Source organism: Toxotes jaculatrix, chromosome 13, assembly GCF_017976425.1.
Source record: "Toxotes jaculatrix isolate fToxJac2 chromosome 13, fToxJac2.pri, whole genome shotgun sequence".
Classification (NCBI taxonomy): Eukaryota; Metazoa; Chordata; class Actinopteri; family Toxotidae; genus Toxotes; species Toxotes jaculatrix.
Genome location: NC_054406.1, coordinates 8,090,265 through 8,111,328, shown reverse-complemented (window position 1 = coordinate 8,111,328; position 21,064 = coordinate 8,090,265). Strand labels below are relative to the sequence as shown.

Genomic DNA, 21,064 nt, shown 5'->3' with positions numbered 1-21,064 from the left:
TAAAGAGTTTTTCCAAGTGAAAAAATCATTACAAACAAGCCTGAAAGATGTTAATGTTAATGATGCACTAACCATACGTGGACTTAGTTACAGATTATTCCGTACCTGTATTGTTTTATACTTGCAATAAAACGAACTAAATTTCCAACAAAAACGAGCAATACAAATTCATCCATACGTCAATCAGTTTATTAAAACAAAACATTAAATACTAAAAATATTTACATGCAATGAAAATATATGACCTGTCAAAAATATACCAAGTGAAGTTGTGAAAGATGGTTGGTAAGCCTAATATACAAAAGGCGTTTGTGGAGAGACTGACTTTGCTCTCCATCCACATTTATTGCAGTCGATGAAAGTCAGCAAGAAGAACCTGTGCTGCGTTCAACAGGTTTCAGCCATAGGCATATTTGTCTGTTATGGCTTTATCATTTGGATTCATCTGTCCACTCAGCTTCATTAAAAGCTTCACAATAAGGCCGGCCTGCGAAAAAATAATGAACATTAGGATGACAGCATTTTCATACTTAAAACTGCCGGCTTTCATTTTATCATATGAAAAAATATTTAACTTTGTAAATGAATTCTTAGCTGCATGCCAATAATGAGTCATCTTTGAGCAGTTACCTGTTTTGTGTGCACAATGAAGTTCATTTTGTTGTCACCGCTGTGTATCTGGAAGTACTGGTCAGCATGTCCAAGCTGCCACATGAATGTGCCATACTCTAAACTGATGAGAAGGACCTAGGAGTGCAGATATTTAACAAATTATCATATCAATCGTACACAACACATATTCAAGTAAAACAAAAAAATTACCTTAAACATGCTAAACTTGCATGATACCTTGGTCTCCATGTTCATGAGGTGCAGCCCCTTTGTGTTGACGCCAACGTAGACACGGATGACTTTGTGGTTGCTGGCGCTGGCCTTGGTGTAGACCTGGCCTGTAAAGAAAGCTGCTCCGTAGGTTGGGATGTCCCAGCAGTTCTGCAGGAAGAGTCGCTGCAGGTGGTGCATCTCCTTGCTCACCCCCTCGCTCGTGCTCAGGGCCTGTCGGAGGGCAAAAAGGCGTTCAGTCATAGAGAGCACTCGGGTTCCATTTAAAATGTGAAAAGAATTTTTAAAATGAAAAAGAAAAAAAACTGAGCGTACTTTGTACTCATGAAGAATCCTGTTGGTCCAGTGGTACGCTTTGCTTTTCACCTTTGATATCGGCACAATAGATTTCAGGTTTTCCTCACTGTTGAAAATGAAACACAAAGAAATTCAGATTTTTCCTTTGTACGCTAATGAAGCAGAATTCGAGACACTTCTAAAAACACAGAATTTAAATTGAATTAATGTGTTGTGAATGTTATTCATGCAATTCCCTTATATTACTTAAGCCTGACATACCACAGACAAAAAGGTTTATTTTATCTTATAAGAGGTCACAGCTGTATGTATTTAAGCAGAAACTTAATTTGAAAACAGTCTTTTACTTGAGGAACCCTTGCTTGTGCTTCTTGCTCTCATAGTTGCCGTAGATGATCTGCAGGAGGAGGCTGGCCAGAGTGATCAGCTTGCTGTCGGGAGCAGGAAAGAAGCCCTTCAGGAGGCAGTGACGCGCCTCGTCAAACAGGATGAGGATGGCCAGCGGATCCTCCACCTGGAACAAAACAGTATGTATCAGAGTGAGGAATTTTTAAGTAACATTTTCACTGTAAACTGAAGTTAGTAGCCTCTTGTAAAATGTGAGCTACCTTTTTCTCAATTTCAAGAGGCAGCCGGACATCCCTGCGGAGAAAGAGCTGAGGTGTCTCCCTTTGAGGATCCAGCACTGTCAGGTCTGTCACAATTTCAGTCCAGATCCGCAGGTGCTGTAGGGGCTTATGGTACGGCTTCAGCTGCAGGTCTGACACACCATACACACAGACACCAATATTTTTTCTCTTGAAGTGTTTGGATATGGTTGGCTTCATAGCCATTGAATGAATGTAAGAGCACGTTCAGTGCTGGACTTACGGAGGTTCTCGGAGCAGATCCAGATGGTAAAATACTGCTGGGTGTCCTGAGAAAGACGCATGCCCTCCATGATCTGCTGTACAGTCGTATTGTTGCCATGCTTTAGCTCCACAGAGCGATATGAGCCATCCATACGGTAGATACGCACCTTCTCATACTGTGAAACACAAACACGCACATTTCATATAGAAAACCAATTGAAACAGCTAAAAAATAATAGTAAAATAAGTTTTTAAAAAATCCACTTTGATCTATGTTTGAGGAAACAGCACCATCTAGTGACAAGAATATTTAACTGTAATGGAAACATTTGTCACTCTCCTTCATGAGCTCTTCAGCATGTGCACACTCCTGCTTCAAGTATGTATTCATACTCTTTTCCCACATAGACCAAATTCATTTCACATACGTAAACACAGGTCAATAGGGCATAAATAGTCCTTAGACTGTGTCCTGTGCATAAGTTGAGAACAGTTCAGACACAGACATAAATATGAGATGTAACAGTCGGATATGTAGGCATACGTTGCCGAGACACTGGTCTGTTTTGTAAATCGAATTATTTCCATAACATTTGTCATTTCCTTTGTTGTCATGTTTGCAATGCAAACGGCGTCTGATGTGCGACTCACAGGTTTGCTGCTGGCTTGCTGCAGAAGCTTCACCGTCTCCTCCCATTCATTCTGTTTGTTCTCCTCACACACTTGTAGAGGTGATCTCTTCTGCTGGTCCTCTATGTGCTGTTGGTGGTGATATTCACTGTTGATTGTCTACCAGTGTAGCTCTATCATGAGTTTTACTACGGTGAATCATTGAACACATATGTGTACATTTCCGATATCAAGCAGTTACTACGCAAGTCAGTACTTACACCAGTATCATGTTAAAACTATAAGGGCTATTTGATAATCATCCACAGTAACTTAGGGGAAAAAAGAAGAGAAGGAAGAACACCTAAAGACAACACCAGCATCACATTTCGTACCCGGTCGATCTCAGGATGCTGCAGCAGGAGTTGCACTATCTCTGCGTGGCCTCCTCTGGCTGCAAAGTGCAGAGGGGAGCTGAGCTGACCATTCAGCAGGTTCGGATTACAGTTACCTTTCTCCAGGAGAAGCTTGGTTGCCTCGACTTTACCGTGCCTGGATGGAAACCGAACAAATACAACTCATCATTAATGAGACACACCAAAGACTAAGAAAACAAAAAAAGTATTGGATACTGCAGACTTTTTGTGACAAGCGTCAGACTCACCAGCAGGCATAGTGAATAGGAGCCCAGTGGTCACTGTCCAGCTGCTTGACTGAGAAACCACTGTCCAGAAGCTTCGAGAGCAGCTCTGTGTCTCCTTCACAGGCACTACGATGGAGAGGAAAGTCGTCCACCCACTGCCGCTCCCTGCAGAGATGTTTGTGTTGAGTATCATTTTAGCAGTTTATCAATTAGATTTCATGGAAAAAGAGAAGGAATACAAAGATACAGAGAGGAGCAGAAGTTGTCAGGAGATGACAGTAATGACACCGTGGTTCATTAAGAAGTGTAAACTCCTCACTTGTCTTCTGTCACACAGTTGGGGCCATGTTGCCACTTTTCCCTCTTGGGGATCTGGATCTTAGAGTAGTCTGGGGCTCCGAGGCCAAAGTATGGGTTGATGATAACTTTGTCCACCTGTATAAAAAAAAAAGGAACAGGTAAGCAGAGTTTCTCCCATCACAAGTAGCTCTTTCTAAAGACCACCTCCCTGTCTGATGAGCTCTCTCACCCGGTTGGTGTACTGCAGATCGGAGCCGTAGAGTGGGTTGAGGATGCACATGTCTGCCTTCTCCAGGGACATCATCTTGCTCTTGATCTCCAGGGCAGTGTAACCCATGTGCAGACCCTCGTCACTCAGTTTGCCCTCGCTGCTGTAGGCGGGGTTGCTGACGTTGGTCTTCACACGCTCTACGGGTGCTGGCCTGAACAGAGCGGGGATGGCATGAGGAACGGTGTGTTGCTCTGCTAACCATCTGTGGAAGTCAAAGAAGAAAAGTGGAAAAAAAGCCTTAACCCAGTGTCATTTACATGCAAGAGTATGTTTTCAAACATATCCTCACTTGTCTAAGGCCAGGAGCATCTTGGAGGTGATGGAGCAGAAGTGAACGCTGGTCTCACTGCACACCCGCATGATGTCCTGGAAACAGTAGAAGCTGGGGCTCCCAGCGCTGTAGACAGGCTTGCTGTTGTCTGTTAAGAAGGACTCATTAATTTACAATATGCACGGTTTAAGCTGTGTTTAACAAAATCTGTGAGGTCAGTTTACATCCAAGATACTGTTTTTTTGTTTTGTTTTTGTGTTGCTCACCTTTAACACTGACCGGCACAACAAAAAGTGAGGCCTCTTTTCCTTCATTGTCTCCATCGAGGGGAAATTTCTTCATGTGCACCACTCGCTTTCCTGCAAAACCAAAACTGTTTAGAACAGTGGTTTCCAAGCCTCTAAAATTATTCAGATTAAACAACCTGGCAAGGTTAAGCCAGTCTTTGGTTGCACTGCTTGCAACACAGACGTGCAATCTCTGACGAGGGGTCTCGAACAGATCATTGCTATACTAAGTCGGAAGATTTACTGTATTCATTTTTAAAAGTGGAAATATGCATGAATGTAAATGCCACAAATTTTACAGACTCACCTATGAAGCCTTGATTATTGGATATCGGTTTGATTGTTTCGTCAACATAATCCAATATGGACTTGGATTTGTCTCCTCCTGATTGGATTTTTGTCGCCAGTAGGACTTTTTTTCTTTTCTTCTCCTTCCCTTCCAAAGGCACTTCTATCAACAGGATCTGTACAGGAACCAAAGGAAAAAAGCAGTGTTTTTTATTTATTATGCTGTTATATTTAAGATTTTAGCCCTTTTTTCTGTGGTTTTGGACTCAGGAGAGTAGGTGATCAACTGTCAGACTTTTTACCTCATAGGCTTTGGCTCTGTATTCCTTTGAGCTCAGGCTGACTTGACTCTTCGGGCGAATGACAGCAACAAACACATCCTCGAGGCAGTCCTCGTTGCCCATTGTGCCACCTTTTCCTCAGTCCTGACAAAACATCCTATGCAAAGGCCAAATACTGTGCAGAGGCATGCCTGACACAGAGGATCACAGGGGGAGAAAACATTATCAAGACACATAAGATGAACCACTTAACTTTGACTGGACTGATATCTACTGTGTACATTTTGGTTAAAGCTGGACAAAACTTATTAGTAAAACTTATTAGTGTAGTTGTTGATACTGTAACACATAATGTAGGCTGGTGAAGAGAGCATCTATCTAGTGCTGAAGCAATTGATTAAATAAATTGATCTCAAAAATTTGAGAACCAGTAAATTAATATCTCTCTCCATATATATATATATATATTAATATATTTTAAATATATTTTAAATATATATATATATTTTAATTCTAATCATATTGTTGCTATACGACTAAATACTACATTAGAGACTTAGTAACGTTTATAATGCATTATGAACATGTTATAATGTATTTCACACAATACACTACAGACTTCAGGTTTCATTTGCTCTTCAGTTTCAAACAGAAGTTGACTGAAATGATGTACGCCAATTTCTAAAGTTAAATAGACAACAAGCGAATAAACCACACCTCGGTGGGCTGTAGCGAAAAGGGCTGTAAAGGTTTAAGGTAAATTAATTTGTCATAACCATCAGTTCAAAAATCAACTTGTTGAGTTCAGAGGAAGGTCACGCCCCGGAAACCAAACTCTCTGTTGTCTGTAAACTGTTATTACACAAAGTCTTATATGTACTGTTTTACATTACACGCCGTGCTGCCGGATCTATCACAGCGTTGATATATTTTCCTTTCCACAACAGCCAGGATCAACTTTTAGCAGTGAATCAGCAGCTGTAGCCGGGATGATACTAACTCTCATCATCAGCACCGCTTTTTCCGCTCGTTGGGCAGCTGAAACTTACCGAAAACACCGAGACTTGTCCTCAAGCAGACCAAACACAGCCTTTCCCAGCTCCCAGGGAGTGTTTACCGGGTTCAGTTTAACAGTCCCCAGCCGGGGACAGTGCTCCAGGTAATCCACCAGAGCAGATATATGTGTTGAAATGGTTGCAGGCCTGTAATTTGGGGCAGGGCTGCAGAGACAAACAGAGGAATCACGTTACGTTTCATTACAGCGGCCTCCGTCGGAAAACAGAGGACTCTGGCGGTGAGGGGGACTCAGTGCGGGCTGCAGAGCAACACACTGTATGAAATTGGCCCAGTGCACGTTTTAGTGTTCATCTGGATGTGAAGAGCTAGGATGTTTAGGCTAATGCATTTTAGAAAGGTATCACAGGGCGAGCAATATTCTGAAAAAACAAGCCTTTCGGAATTGAAACGGTCTTTAAAGTACCTTCTCTACAGGTCCAGGATCATTACAGGGATATTTTATCAATAACTGATTTTTGGTGAGAGTATATTCTTCTAAGATTTTATTCTGGGAAAACCGTGAAACTATAAAAGAAAGTGATTAATACAAATCTACCTGTGATTGGTAGGCAATTATCTAATCATTATAATTCTAAGTCCAATTATAATTTTTATTCCGATTGAGAGTAGTTTCTCCATCAGCATTGTAAGCCCTGTTATACATGACTCACGAAGTACATCTTAGTCTTATGGAAGCCCAAAGTACTCAGTATTAAATGAACAAATAACGCATTATGAAAAACACAGCAGACAAAAGATCTAACCTAAACTGAGCAATAATCAGATGAATGTTTAAAACTCAGCTTGCTGTCATGAAACCTTATTTCATCCTTCATCTTTCTTAAAATGTCATTAAAATTGCCACTTTTCACAAACAGGGTAGAGCTGGTAATATAAATCGCTTAATATAAAAAGCCAATAAATTATTGTTTTGTATTGTATTGTTGTATTTTATATTTAGATTTTAATTACATTTATCAGGTTATTTCATAATGTCGGAGTTATTTGTTTACACCTTATTTTGGATGCGTTTTCCCAAAATTCATCTTGACATATCCTATTCAAACTCAATATATGGTATCTTTGGAAACTTTAGGATCTCCATTAGAATTTAAATTAATGCTCTGGAGGTTTGAACAAATTTTGGCTGCACAGCATGGGGTTGTACAGACTGGAACCACTGGTTCATAACAGATGTATGAAGAGCTGGTTTTTCTAGAAGAGGTGGGTTTGTGTGTTCTGTGCAGATCCTATTCATACATTTTGAAGTCAGAGCTATGCCCCCACTTGTAACTTTACAAGTTACACTTGTAAAGTGTAACTTTTTAATGTATAAGTTATTGGCTTTAATGTACTGTAGATAAAATAATTTCACAAATGCACTGCCTAATCAACTAACAATCTATATATTTTAATTGAAGAGATTGTATAAAACATCAGCATTTATTGGTATGTAACACAAAGCAGCTGAAACATACAGTGGTCTCTTTGAAACAAAAAATAACATGATGATACAATAACTAAACGCTGCAATCCAAATATCAGGTGCAGCTCAAGTGCACATATGCAAACATGGCTTTGGCTTCATACATACAGTATATATATATATTGATATTATGATGTAATTTGTCTTTTTAATTGGTCCACAGCTGAGAGTACAGATAGTGTTCCCTGTGTTGTTGCCTTCAAACTCAGAGGATGTCCTCTCTCTGTTGGTCCATGTTCAGGTTGTTCTGTCTTTGCACTGACTGAGCACTTCCTGCATCTTTTCCTGGATCTCCTTCACCCTCTTATCCCACTTCTCTCGGACCTCATCTTCATCGTCCTCTGTAACAGCTGTATAGCCCATGAGTGCGATGAGGCCCATGTGGAACAGGTGGGCGATGTGTGAACAGTGGTGCTCCATGATTTCACGGTCGCCATCGCAGTTTTCCAGGTAGACCTTCAGCAGGGGTCTTCCAAACAACGAGCCCGTACCAAGCACACCGCGATAGTAAACATCCAGGCTCATTTCACTCTTGTCCCTCTCATATATGGTCTCAAAGGTCTTCATGTAGTGCTCGGTTTGGTCCGGATCCTTTTTCATCTTCCTCACCATTTCATTGAAAGCAGCGTACTGGTGCTTGATGTACTCCTCATACTTGCCAAAGGTTTCATTCACCTCACTGATGTGGATCTGCCTCAGGCATTGTTGGTTCTTCTGGGAGATGCTCTCTAGTTTGGTGTGGATTTCCTGGAAGTCCTTGTCTAGAGCGTGGACTTTCTCATCCGTCAGGCCCTTACGAGCCACTCCGACCAGGGAGGAGACAACGCCAAAGATGGGGTCAATGGAGGAGGCAAAGGAGGACACCTTCTCCACACACAACAGCACCTTGGCTGCTGTTTTCTTCATCTGTTTTGCATCAGCCATCACTGGTGCTTTTCTTTTGCCACTTAAAGGTCCACACAAAGTGAGTTTGGACGCTGGAGAGATTAAAAAAACGGTACAATATGTTAAAAATTAAGTTCTTGGCTAACTCTGAGGTCGCTGGGCCTGCAACCCACATGACAGCTGCTGCACATACACCATATAGCAAACAGTGTCATCTTACACTCTAATGTTACTAGCAACAAGTCGCCCATACTGAGGGCTTATGGTGTCTGAAGTGATGTACAGAGTTTCAACATGTGAGCAGAGGAGGACACAAGGACTGAAAATTAAGAATATTTTCATTATTGATCAAACTTACCATTATTTTCTTGATAAATCAAAAAATAGTCCAAACAATAGTAAAATATCTCCATCACAATTTCCTGAACCCCAAGTTTACCTATTAAAATTACTTGTTTTGTTTTACCAGTTCTTTGAAACCCAACAATATTTAGTTAAATATCATAAATGATAAGAGGACAGCAGCAGATACAGAGCAAATGAAAGTATTTTGTGACAATGTATTATAAAATAATGTTGTTGCACTTTTATAATCAAGTGCAGTATTACAGATGAGCATATCCATAATCTGCTATTAGTTTCTGAGACCACAGACCCAAGTCCAACTGTAATTTTTTTTTTTTTTTTATTAACCATCTTTCTCAAACCTGTCCTGCTGGAAAAATAAGTCTGGGACACCAGTGGGTGTGTCTTTGTTCGTAGCAACACAAGACAGAGTAGAAATAAACAAATGGTTACAGGTTATGACCTGTATGACCATCTTTAACAGTTCAGCTAACCTCCAGCAGCTATTTGGCACCTTTAACTTTAACTCAAGATGTGCTTCTGTTTTGTTTTTGAGCTTACTTCTCTAATTTCCTGCTTCTGTCCACACACACACACATATGAATCCATAATCATTCACTTGCTTCACTTTCATCATTCCCAGCTGACTCAGCTATCACCCAGAATTCAAACATCCTTCACATCAGCGAATACAAAGCACTGTGGCAGCAGATGTTTACTCACCAGAGATAAAACTGTTGGTATCTCTCTGTCTACTGAAGCCGTCTGACTCTCCTTTCCACCATTTTCTTCCCTAGTAGAAAAAAAAGGGACAGCCCCCTCCTGCCAAATAAGGGAGTAAAAACCAGGAAGTGACTTGTGCATGCCCTGTACTGATTGGAGGAGGGCAGTTCTTCCGGCTGCTTCACAACTCCAACCAGAGGCTGCAACAGACACTGAATGACAGGGAATTCTTTTCATTGGGTGGTTTCAATTATAGGTTTTCACACCTTCCAAATTAGTGCCACTGGCCAGATACCACAGAATTGTATATTTATATATAAGATATTTATATATAAGCAATTTCTTTTACACTGGGATTTGGGTACATTCAACAGATGTATGAAGAGCTGGTTTTTCTAGAAGAGTTGGGTTTGTGTGTTCTATGTGGATCCTATTCATACATCTTGAATTCAGAGCTATGCCGTTATAGAAGCCTGACTTGTAAAGTGTAACTTTTTAATGTATAAATTGTTGGCTTTAATGTACTGTAGATAAAATAATTTCACAAATGCACTGCTTAATCAACTAACAATTTATATATTTTAATTGAAGAGATTGTATAAAACATCAGTATTTATTGGTATGTAACACAAAGCAGCTGAAACATACAGTGGTCTCTTTGAAACAAAAAAAAAACACGATACAATAACTAAATGCTGCAATCCAAATATCAGGTGCAGCTCAAGTTCACATATACAAACATGGCTTTGGCTTCATACATATAGTATATATATTGATATTATAATGTAATTTGTCTTTTTAATTGGTCCACAGCTGAGAGTACAGATAGTGTTCCCTGTGTTGTTGCCTTCAGACTCAGAGGATGTCCTCTCTCTGTTGGTGCATGTTCAGGTTGTTCTGTCTTTGCACTGACTGAGCACTTCCTGCATCTTTTCCTGGATCTCCTTCACCCTCTTATCCCACTTCTCTCGGACTGCATCTTCATCGTCCTTTGTAACAGTTGTGTAGGCCCCGAGTGCGATGAGACCCATGTAGAACAGGTGGGCGATGTGTGAACAGCGGTGCTCCATGATTTCACGGTCGCCATCGCAGTTTTCCAGGTAGACCTTCAGCAGGGGTCTTCCAAACAACGAGCCCGTACCAAGCACACCGCGATAGTACACATCCAGGCTCATGTCGCTCTTGTCTGTCTCGTATACGGTCTGAAAGGTCTTCATGTAGTGCTCGGGTTGGTCTGGATCTTTTTTCATCTTCCTCACCATTTCATTGAAAGCAGCGTACTGGTGCTTGATGTACTCCTCATACTTGCCAAAGATTTCATTCACCTCACTGATGTGGATCTGCTTCAGGCATTGTTGGTTCTTCTGGGACATGCTCTCTAGTTTGGTGTGGATTTCCTGGAAGTCCTTGTCTAGAGCGTGGACTTTCTCATCCGTCAGGCCCTTACGAGCCACCCTGATCAGGGGGACGACGAAGCCAAATATGGGGTGAATGGAGGAGGCAAAGGAGGACACCTTCTCCAAGCAAAACAGCAACTTATCTGCATTTTCCTTCATCTGTTCTAGATCAGCCATCACTGGTGCTTTTCTTTTGCCACTTAAAGGTCCACACAAAGTGAGTTTGGACGCTGGAGAGATTAAAAAACGGTACAATATGTTATGTAAAACTGGATCCATACTCTGCATGGTACCTCAGCATCGGACTACAACCTTTCTGGATATAGTAAACAAGAGCATTAACACAAAACCAGGTCAGAGTCAAATATTGCTTCATGCTGCATTACCCTAAAAATTAAGTTCTTGGCTAACTCTGAGGTCGCTGGGCCTGCAACCCACATGTCAGCTGCTGCACATACGCCATATAGCAAACAGTGTCATCTTACACTCTGTTACTAGCAACAAGTCGCCCATAGTGAGGGCTTATGTTGTTATGTTGTCTGAAATGATATACAGACATTCAACATGTGAGCAGAGGAGGAAACAAGGGCTGGAAGTGAAGAATATTTTCATTATTGATCAAACTTACCATTATTTTCTTGATAAATCAAAAAAATAGTCCAAACAATAGTAAAATATCTCCATCACAATTTCCTGAACCCCAAGTTTACCTATTAAAATTACTTGTTTTGTTTTACCAGTTCTTTAAAACCCAACAATATTTAGTTAAATATCATAAATGATAAGAGGACAGCAGCAGATACAGAGCAAATGAAAGTATTTTGTGACAATGTATTATAAAATAATATTGTTGCACTTTTATAATCAAGTGCAGTATTACAGATGAGCATATCCATAATCTGCTATTAGTTTCTGAGACCACAGACCCAAGTCCAGTTTTTTTTTTATATTAATCATCCTTCTCAATCCTGTTCTGCTGGAAGAATAAGTATGGGACACCAGTGGATGTACCTTTGTTCGTAGTAACAAAGTAAGACAGAGTAGAAATAAACAAATGGTTAGAGGTTGTGACCTTTGATTTATCATCTTTAACAGTTCAGCTAACCTCCAGCAGCTATTTGGCACCTTTAACTTTAACTCAAGATGTGCTTCTGTTTTGTTTTTGAGCTTACTTCTCTAATTTCCTGTTTCTGTCCACACACACATATGAATCCATAATCATTCACTTGCTTCACTTTCATCATTCCCAGCTGACTCAGCTATCACCCAGAATTCAAACATCCTTCACATCAGCGAATACAAAGCACTGTGGCAGCAGATGTTTACTCACCAGAGATAAAATTGTTGGTATCTCTCAGTCTACTGAAGCCACCTGACTCTCCTTTCCACTATTTTATTCCCTAGTGGAAAAAAAGGACAGTCCCCTCCTGCCCAATAAGGGAGTAAAAACAAGGAAGTGACTTGTGCATGCCCTGTACTGATTGGAGGAGGGCAGTTCTTCATCTGCATCACAACTCCAACCAGAAACTGCAACACAGATACTGAATGACAGGGAATTCTTTTCATTGTGTGGTTTTAATTGCAGGTTTTCACACCTTCCAAATTAGTGTCACTGACCAGATAACACAGAAATGTATTGTATATTTATATATAAGATATTTATATTTATAATAATATATAAAATGTTATGTTTGAAGTGGTTGGCCTTCAGTAACATTGCTGTAATGGATTTCAGCCTGAGAAAAGAGAGAAACTGTATCACATTGATCATTTTTCAGTGCCTGGTTCGCAAGAAAACATATGTCTGCACAGCACCTGAAGTGCAAGCTCACCTGTATGATCTTGTTTCACACCTTTCTGAAAAGCAACAGACTCAGGATGCTCTAGCTGCAATACGTGATATCTTTTCTTGTTATGTGAGGACTTACTAATATAATTGCAGAGCTAAGCTGTTCTGAAGATGTAATGTACTCTTCCTCCTTTTAGGTACTTAATATTCTCAGTATTGGGTGTTTCTGTTATTTTTTTCACTTCCTATAATTTAATTAAAACTCTTTTTTACACACAATATGTGTGTAGACCACTGTATATTCTTTTTCTTTTTCTCAATTGGGATTCTTTCTTTTTTTCATATCTTATCAATATTGGGTTTATTTAAGGCTTTTCACAAACTGATAAGAAACACTGTGGGAAATCATCCAACTGCAGTCAGTGCACATGGAGCCTTCATTACTGTCATTGCTCAAGTTTTTTTTAAAGTCATTCTACTGACCAGATTCAAGTTTTGTATTTTAAATCCTCTTACCTTTCACAGTCTGTACTTGTATTTTAAAACAAGTTACTATGGAAGTGTGTGTAGCAGGGCAAACAGTCGTGAAGTGGACTGTAGGTTACCTTTTGCTCTGACCAGAACCAAAGGCCGAATTCTCAAGATAAATACGTTCCATATTCTTTATCCTCTTCCTTGACTTTCTTTGATGCATGAAACTGTAAAATACTGATACAGTGTGTTTCTCAATCAGGTGAACACCCTTCACACGCATACCCCCCCCCCCCCCCCCCCCCCATCCTCACACACAAACACACTCTGGTCACACATGTATGCATGTGAGCAGACAGCCCAGCTCTTCTGGTGTATCAGGAATTCTCATGAAACCCACATAAGAGAATGTTACACAGGAATTAGAAACACTTTCTGTATTTTTTTTTATCTTTTAGTATCACAGAGACTGCTATCAGATGACAAAGATTAAGAATGTCACTAACATTTCCTCGTTTTCACCTGGACTTATCTGGCCTGATTATTTATTAAAATAGAATTACTCTTCTGCACACTCTGAAATCTGTAGTTACAGCTAAACAAATATTATGCAGCAGGACAAGGATGAGCCTGTTGTGTAATGTTTGACTTCCCACATAGTGATATGAGACAAAATGGGAAAACATCTGCAGATTTTTCCAAGTACTATACTCACACACACACACACACACACACACACACTTCCCAGATACACTCCCTGATCTCTCAGAGCTCAAGACCTCATGCTTCCTCAGCCTATGTCCTTTGAGGGGTCAGGGGTCAGGGTCCTGAGATCAATGAATCTGCGGCATGCTCGTCCAAAAACATTAATTTCAAGCATATTTGTCATAATGATGTCACTCATACAGCAGAGGAGCTCTGAGATGTGGTGCTCTCTGGCATTGTTTCTGTTCATGTAGGTGTTTGGCAGATGGTTGTTGACCTGAGTCAGTGATGTGATCTACAGTTTTCACTAAACTGCTTTCACAATAGGTTGAGAGAGAGATCATTTCAGATACAGTACATATTGTGCTTCTACTGCCTGAATGGAGGAATTTTACTTGTAAAGACATATTTTTACATTGCAGTATTAGTATATTTACTTTAGTTAATGAGCTGAGGACTTTTTCCACCACTATATACATGTCTTATATATATTTATATATAAGATGATTATATTTATAATAAAACTGTGCCTCATATAAAATGTTATGTTTGAAGTTGTTGGCCTTCAGTAACGTTGCTGTAATGGATTTGATCCTGAGAAAGGAGAGAAACTGGAGCACACTGATCATCTTTCAGTGCCTAGTTTGTAAGAAAACATATGTCTGTACAGCAACTGGAGTGCAAGCTGACCTGTATGATCTTATTTCACACCTTTCTGAAAAGCAACAGACTCAGGATGCTCTTGCTGGGTGGCATGATACATTTTCTTGTGATGTGAGGACTTACTAATATGACATATGACATAATGTACTCTTGCTTATTTTAGATACTTGATATTCTCAGTATTTTGTATTGGGTGTTTCTGTTATTTTGTCCACCTCCAATAATTAAATTAAAACTCAATCACTTTTTTACACACAACATGGTTGTAGCCCTTTCTTACTTCCTTTTTTTTTTTTTTTTTTGCTGTTTTCTCTATTGGAATTCTTACTTAGCTTATCAATATTGGGTTTATTTTAGGCTTTTCACAAACTGATAATAAACGCTGTGGGAAATCACCCAGCTGCAGTCAGTGCTCATGGAGCCTTCATTGCTGTAAGAAACAATTTCAAAGTTTTTTTCATTCTACTGACCAGATTCAAGTTTTGTATTTTAAATCCTCTTATCTTTCACAGTCTGTACTTGTATTTTAAAACATGTCACCATGGAAATGTTCCATATTTTTATCCGCTTCCTTGGCTTTATTTGATGCAGCAAAACACTGAGTCAATCTGATGATGCAATGTGTTTCTGAACCACGATAAATGAGGGACGTGACCAGATGAATACCCCAACTCCCCCCACCCTCACACACAAACACACTCCTCTACTCACATGAGCATAGAGCTCAGCTTCTCTATGGTATTTCCCACAATAACATCCCGCGTCGACACACTGACTCTGTCATTTTGTCTCTGACCCCTCCACTCTTCTCTCTGTCCCTCTCTCTGTCCGTCACCTCCAGGGACCCGGACCAGTCTGAGGACAAACATCTCCTGGTTTCAGGTATGAAGTAGAGTGCACGAGAGAAGCATATGGACACATCAGCAGGTTTGACACAGCAGCGGTGGATGGTTTGGTTCAGTTTTGGGATTAGAAAGCTTTAAGCCTGTCATTGAATTTGCCTGGAGGGGTGAACTGAGGTCGCCCTCAGCCTGGATCAGGATCGAATTGTTTCCACTGTTCCATTGCTTTTTTTATTGGCTGTGTTCAGCATTCGATCACACAGCATCCAGTGATCAGGAGTGCAGAGGTCAAAGTCATGACATAAGGCCGTGGAGTTTCAGGTTGAAAAAAATTATCCTTGTTTCATTTTTCTTTTAGTAAAAATCTGAAACGGGTCCATTTGATCCGAACACCGCATAGAGGTTAATATAGCTAATCTTTTTTTTTTGTTTGCACAGGTTACATTAATGGTGTTTGGCGAATTTGTTGTTCACTTTGATTCAATAAAATGTTGAGCTTAGTTCTGTTATTCTTGTCTTTACCTGTGCTGATCATAGACCTTGTCCTTATAACTGAGAAATCAACATGAGCAACATCAGAGGACGCCCAGTGAAAATGCTGATGATCCTGCTGGGGTGAGTATGTTGAAATCATGCCACAGATGGATCACACATAATCCTAAACAGACTGAGTTGTATCTGTTCCTATTTTAGGTTTGAATTGAATTCAGCTTTATTTATCCCTGCAATTGTTTAGCTCTCCACTCAGATCAACAAATACACACAACAATGAAAAGGAAAAAAAATCAACAATCAAAGGCTATGAGCATAAAAATATACAGAATACATTAACAACTAAATATATGTATCCAAAAAAAAAACACACAAGGTAATGAAATTGTGCAAAAGTAATAATTGCTCATGAACAAAAGGACCAATTTTTAGGTTTTATTTCACACTATTATATGTTTCTGATGAATCTCTCTTACATTTTAGTGTCATTGGTTTGAGTTATGCTGCCATTCAGAGACCTGACTACGATGATACACCCAACCCGGAGTTCCTCAACCCGTCCTGGATGGCCAGTATCCCTGATGATCGTCTGCTGTCTGAGATCACCATGCCTGGGACACACAACGCCATGGCCCTGTACGGCGGTGTGTATGCTGAATGCCAGACCTGGAGCTTGGCCTCCCAGCTCAAAGCAGGTGTCCGCTTTCTGGACATCCGTGTGCGTCACGTCAATGGGAACCTCACCATCCATCATGGGGTGTCATATCAGCGGGCACATTTTGGCGATGTGCTGGAGGGTGTGGCTGACTTCCTGCAGGAGTATCCCAATGAGACTGTGCTAATGCGTGTGAAGGAGGAGTTCAGCGAGACCTATGACATCTACGGTGCCGTGGTGGACCACATACATCGCTATGCTCACTGGGACCTGCTGTGGCACAGCCGGCTCGTGCCAACCATGGGAGAGGCCAGAGGGAAGCTCATCATCCTGCAAGACTTTCCAGGGCCAGACTTGGGAATGCGCTATGGATCCATGGACATAGCAGACAACTGGAGGGTATGAAAAGTTATGATTCTTAAAATATTTTCAGAATTGACTTAAATTGCCTATTTATTTATTTATTTTTGAATAATGCTCTTTATTGAATTTTCATATGATAGACCTGAATTATCTAATCTCAGAAGAGAGAAGTGACTCAATACATTTAGAAATATTGTGTTGGTCCAGATCTTTTGCAAGATCTGAGTAGTTGGAGATGATTCTAATTTGTTTTTCTGTGATTTAAAATTTGCTGTTCCCTGCAGGTTCCCACACTTCTGCACGTGGAGGAAAAGTGGCAGAGCGTCTATGAACACCTGGAGGCTGCACCTGCAGGAAACATGGCCCAGATCTTTCTCACCTACAGCAGTGGAGCTGGCGTGTTTGCATACCCCAGAGCCGTCGCTCAGCGCATCAATGCACAACTGTACGACTACCTGAGGGCCAAGACAGACCTGAACCAGCGCCTTGGAATCATATGCATGGACTTCCCTGCTGCTCCCATTATTCAAATGATAATTGATTTCCAGCTAAAAGAGGTCACAAACAGAAGACAAGCCTTTAACCCACTTTCTAGCAAGGCAAGTTTGAAATATAAAATTTCTTCTCTGAGAAAGAAGATGAACAAGCATTTTAATATTAATGTCTGAGCCAAAGTCAAGCATGTTAAGGGAAAAGTAGACCGATCAATAACTGTACAATCAAGGAGGCCTCACTATGGATGCCAAATACAGCAGTTGTAGCTTGGATGCAATAGCGAGGTGTAACCTTTCAGCTCTACTGTTATGAATATATGATTTAAATTATACCTCAGATTAAACTTGTCATTGTGTCAGTCACCAAAGACACTGGAAACAAAATAAAAGTCACATGAAAATAAATCAGAAATGGCATTGTGAAGAATTTGTGCAGTTTTAAACTGCTGTGGAAACTGATTTATATTGTATTGTAATTGCTTTTTTCACACATCTTGTGAATATACGTCACTGATCAGGTCGTTTGGTAAATGGTGGTAAATAACAATTTTCCTTTCTAGCTGGAAGAATGTGCGCCAGTCAAACATCTGATACTGAGGTTTGTAGACTTTGCAGGGAGAGGTCACCTCCAGGTTTTGTGGCTCTGTGTTTTTTTGAATGGCTATCACGAGTTGTGCTTGAGCCAAGGCGGAGGTAAGCAGTCACATTTCAATGGGTTTAGTGCAGCCACAGAGTCACTTGGTGTCAGATCATGTTGCCACTAACATCCTGTACTGGCTCACTGGTGGTCAGCTGTCTGATAGGGAACAGGTGTGTCAACCTTTGCATCACAAACCCTCTTCAACTGTCACACTGGTGTTTCTCACACTGAAGCATAAAGCAAATGTCGCCTTGGATTTATTGTCTTTGTATGGTTTATTTTTTAAAACAATATTTTATAATTTTACTCAGCTCTTTCAAAAAGGCACTCTGTGGATGTTACACATCAAAGTGTGTTTACAGGTATTGGGGAGTGTGACTAAGTGTGTGCAAAAAAAAGTGGTTTAAATCCTTTTGGAGTTTCGTAAAATCTAATAAACTGCCTTAAGTGATGTCGCTTGAGTCAGCGTCAGTTGGGTCTGAAGACCACAAATTGGAAAAACAAAGAAAAAAATCTAAGGGTGTAGAATTAGAAAGAGATGGGTTTACCAGATCTCTGCAGCCCTCTCCTCATCTCTGCCTGAGGCTTGTAGCTTGAGGCTACATTACCTGCAGCTAGCACAGCATCTCCAACTGACAAGTTGAACAGTTTGCTTTGTACTACATTGTTAGATCTAATCTGTGAACAGTGCCATACTGGAGCCACAGATTCCAAACTAATGAGGGATGGTGCTATTGTAAAAAGCCAGTGCTCTCTCTCTTGTTAAAGTAAAAGACATTTTCAATAAATCAATACTGCACATTATTCAAATGAGACAAACTAATAAGACCCAGTTTTTAGTGTCTAACGATTCTACAGAAAATATTACATGATAAAATGGGTGATGAAAGTGCATCCTGTGCATTTTACTACCACACTGATTAGAGACAATAATACTGTTTTTCTTGACTGTGGACTGTACTGCGTATGTGCACCACAGAATCTGCCCTGTGCTGCATTACATCGATTGAGCTGCACCATTCAATCCGGCAAAGATGTACTGATTATGTTTAATGAATTGCAAAATTTAAAAGAAAAACATTAAAGAAACAGAAGGACACCATGAGTTGCAATTTGTTTATATCAGATAATGGTAACAGATTTTATCAGTATTTCCTCTTAGTTAGCTGCAGAGGGCATTGCGAAATAGTTGTTGAAACGCCTTGGTTCAAAACCGTATGTCTTAACATCCTGCCAAAGCAGCAAAGGGCGTTGAGCGTCAGTTTTAGTAACAGGTGACTAATGCCGTCTCATGCACAGTTCTATATCTAGTGTCTACTGGAAGAAGAAGAAGGTTTTAAAGTATCTCCATTCACAGCTGGAAAAGTAGAGTATAACACTTCTGCTGCAGCTCTCCTTGTTGATATCGCATCTGACTCCTTCTTCCTCTACAGTAGATATGAACCCGTCTCCAGAGGTGGAAAACAGGTCTCAGAATGCCGTGAGGATTTCATCAGTTGGTTAGACCACATTTCTCCATCTTATATTCATGCCTTCCTTTCTGCATTATTTTATCTGTTTTACTTGTTCCCATTTTTTTATTTCATCTGTTACACTAAGTCTTAACTCGTCTTACCCTCTTTCTTGTAGTTGTGGTCAATATAATTTGGTGGATGGTCATGATTGCAGGCATTGCAGTGGGTAGGTTTATTATTTTGTCATTCTGGGCAGCAAGTGGTGTGTTTTTATTCTTTGTCAAAATGTTAACTTTCATGTTGTTGTTCTGCTGCATCACAGGGGCTACACATCTGAGCCGTTGTCCAGTACAGCCTAACATCCCCATCTACTTAATAGTGATGGGAGCGGCCAGTCTCCTTTCTCTTTCTCTGACCTACACCAGCAGCACCTGTACAGATGGCGCAGTTCACATCCTGAGCTTAGTCTGCACGGGCTTCCTGCACTTCTTCACTTTCTGCTGGTTCATTGCAGGTGGGAGAAACTGTCAGAAAAATGATATGTAGACCAAGATAAAGCTTAGTGTGTAGGTTCAACTCAAAATTGAATTGAAACGTTGTCTAATATGTGCTCTCTGTCCCCCGGTAGGTAGTGTCTGGGTTTATTCTGTATATCCTCCCAGCTACACACCAGGGGAGGCTCGATACTGCCACAAGACAATCTTCCAGTTTGCTTTTATTGTCATCACAGTGACTTGGGCGTTAATGGCTCTCATCTTCTTCTGTGGCTGCTGCTTCGGTGCACTGACCTGCTCTAAGACTGTGATGGCGAGAGGCCGCTTGATACCCAGCCGCACTTCCTTCTATGGTGGGATAAGTGATTTTCAAGAACCCATTGGTGGTAAAGTGTGATTTAAATCCCGGTTCATGTCTTCACAGTGGTTTTTACAGGAGAGAAACATTTCCCAAATTTTGCTACAAGTATTTAAACAAATACTCTCAAAACTGATAGAGGATAGTTTTCTACAGTCTTCCTGTAAAGCTTGAAGAAAGATGCCTTACTTCAGCTCAGGCTTTAGTCGTATTTTTGCAGCATTTTGCCATGTTGGTTTTCTGTCACAGCTCACAAATGCCAGACAAGAGACAGCTCTGTTCAGCGTCATTAAACATCAGGTTTTCTACACAGACCCAGTGTGGTTAGCTCTAACGTGCTGAAACCTCTCATCACTGTCACACAACAGCGCTGTCATGTCACTTGTTTCCTGTTTACACCAATGACAAATGGTAAACATCTGAGCCAGAAGATGTAATGTTGTCTAGTTGGAACTAATATTGATCTAGTACTGAGATGGCATGGACATAGATTTTAATATTTTATATTATAATCTTATGTGTGACAGATGTTTTTTTTTGTTTCCTGCAATGCAATGCCGTTTTTGACTGCCTGAAAATAAAAGTTTGATATCTTGTTTGCATCATTCACTAGTAGACTAGTAAACTATCTATATTCCATAAAACTGATGTTTTTAATGAATCCTGAGTACTATTGAGCACCCAAAGATTGTCTTGTCACTAGCATCAGTAGACAATGAATTTTGCAAATTAATATACTACAGAAACTAATTTAAGTATGACCCAAAATAAATAAATAAAACCTAATAATATGAAAAGCCTTTATCTGCAT

At 40.3% G+C, this 21,064-nt stretch overlaps 5 protein-coding genes across 6 annotated transcripts; 2 read left to right on the top strand and 3 right to left on the bottom strand.

Annotated features, from left to right (window-relative positions):
* Positions 1-173: 173 nt before the first annotated feature.
* krit1 (KRIT1 ankyrin repeat containing) lies at positions 174-6,161 on the bottom strand. The gene is made up of 17 exons (XM_041054123.1): positions 5,991-6,161; positions 4,963-5,132; positions 4,680-4,836; positions 4,352-4,444; positions 4,104-4,233; positions 3,773-4,016; positions 3,563-3,678; positions 3,265-3,408; positions 2,996-3,152; positions 2,643-2,750; positions 2,011-2,167; positions 1,749-1,900; positions 1,488-1,654; positions 1,159-1,246; positions 850-1,056; positions 631-747; positions 174-487 (listed from the first exon to the last, which is right to left on the bottom strand). Exons 2-17 carry the CDS (start codon positions 5,062-5,064, stop codon positions 398-400), a joined length of 2,229 nt encoding a protein of 742 aa, XP_040910057.1. The 5' UTR covers positions 5,065-5,132; positions 5,991-6,161; the 3' UTR covers positions 174-397.
* Positions 6,162-7,387: 1,226 nt separating this feature from the next.
* LOC121191460 (protein rapunzel-like) lies at positions 7,388-9,502 on the bottom strand. Its single transcript, XM_041052604.1, has 2 exons — positions 9,437-9,502; positions 7,388-8,460 (listed from the first exon to the last, which is right to left on the bottom strand). Exon 2 carries the CDS (start codon positions 8,405-8,407, stop codon positions 7,721-7,723), a length of 687 nt encoding a protein of 228 aa, XP_040908538.1. The 5' UTR covers positions 8,408-8,460; positions 9,437-9,502; the 3' UTR covers positions 7,388-7,720.
* A 552-nt stretch (positions 9,503-10,054) lies between these two features.
* Positions 10,055-12,229, bottom strand: LOC121192071 (protein rapunzel-like). The gene is made up of 2 exons (XM_041053615.1): positions 12,164-12,229; positions 10,055-11,063 (listed from the first exon to the last, which is right to left on the bottom strand). Exon 2 carries the CDS (start codon positions 11,008-11,010, stop codon positions 10,324-10,326), a length of 687 nt encoding a protein of 228 aa, XP_040909549.1. The 5' UTR covers positions 11,011-11,063; positions 12,164-12,229; the 3' UTR covers positions 10,055-10,323.
* A 2,681-nt stretch (positions 12,230-14,910) lies between these two features.
* Positions 14,911-17,686, top strand: si:dkey-266f7.9 (uncharacterized protein LOC100006223 homolog). Its single transcript, XM_041052656.1, has 4 exons — positions 14,911-15,343; positions 15,841-15,918; positions 16,279-16,849; positions 17,098-17,686. Exons 2-4 carry the CDS (start codon positions 15,869-15,871, stop codon positions 17,479-17,481), a joined length of 1,005 nt encoding a protein of 334 aa, XP_040908590.1. The 5' UTR covers positions 14,911-15,343; positions 15,841-15,868; the 3' UTR covers positions 17,482-17,686.
* Positions 17,687-19,177: 1,491 nt separating this feature from the next.
* LOC121191491 (transmembrane protein 272-like) lies at positions 19,178-20,858 on the top strand. Of its 2 annotated transcripts, none has more exons than XM_041052660.1 (4): positions 19,178-19,446; positions 19,577-19,627; positions 19,724-19,915; positions 20,132-20,858. In XM_041052660.1, exons 1-4 carry the CDS (start codon positions 19,386-19,388, stop codon positions 20,290-20,292), a joined length of 465 nt encoding a protein of 154 aa, XP_040908594.1. In that variant the 5' UTR covers positions 19,178-19,385; the 3' UTR covers positions 20,293-20,858. The 2 variants fall into 2 exon arrangements, with proteins under 2 accessions (XP_040908594.1, XP_040908593.1); XM_041052659.1 differs by having other exon boundaries at positions 19,179-19,446; positions 20,030-20,858.
* The last annotated feature ends 206 nt before the right edge of the window (positions 20,859-21,064 follow it).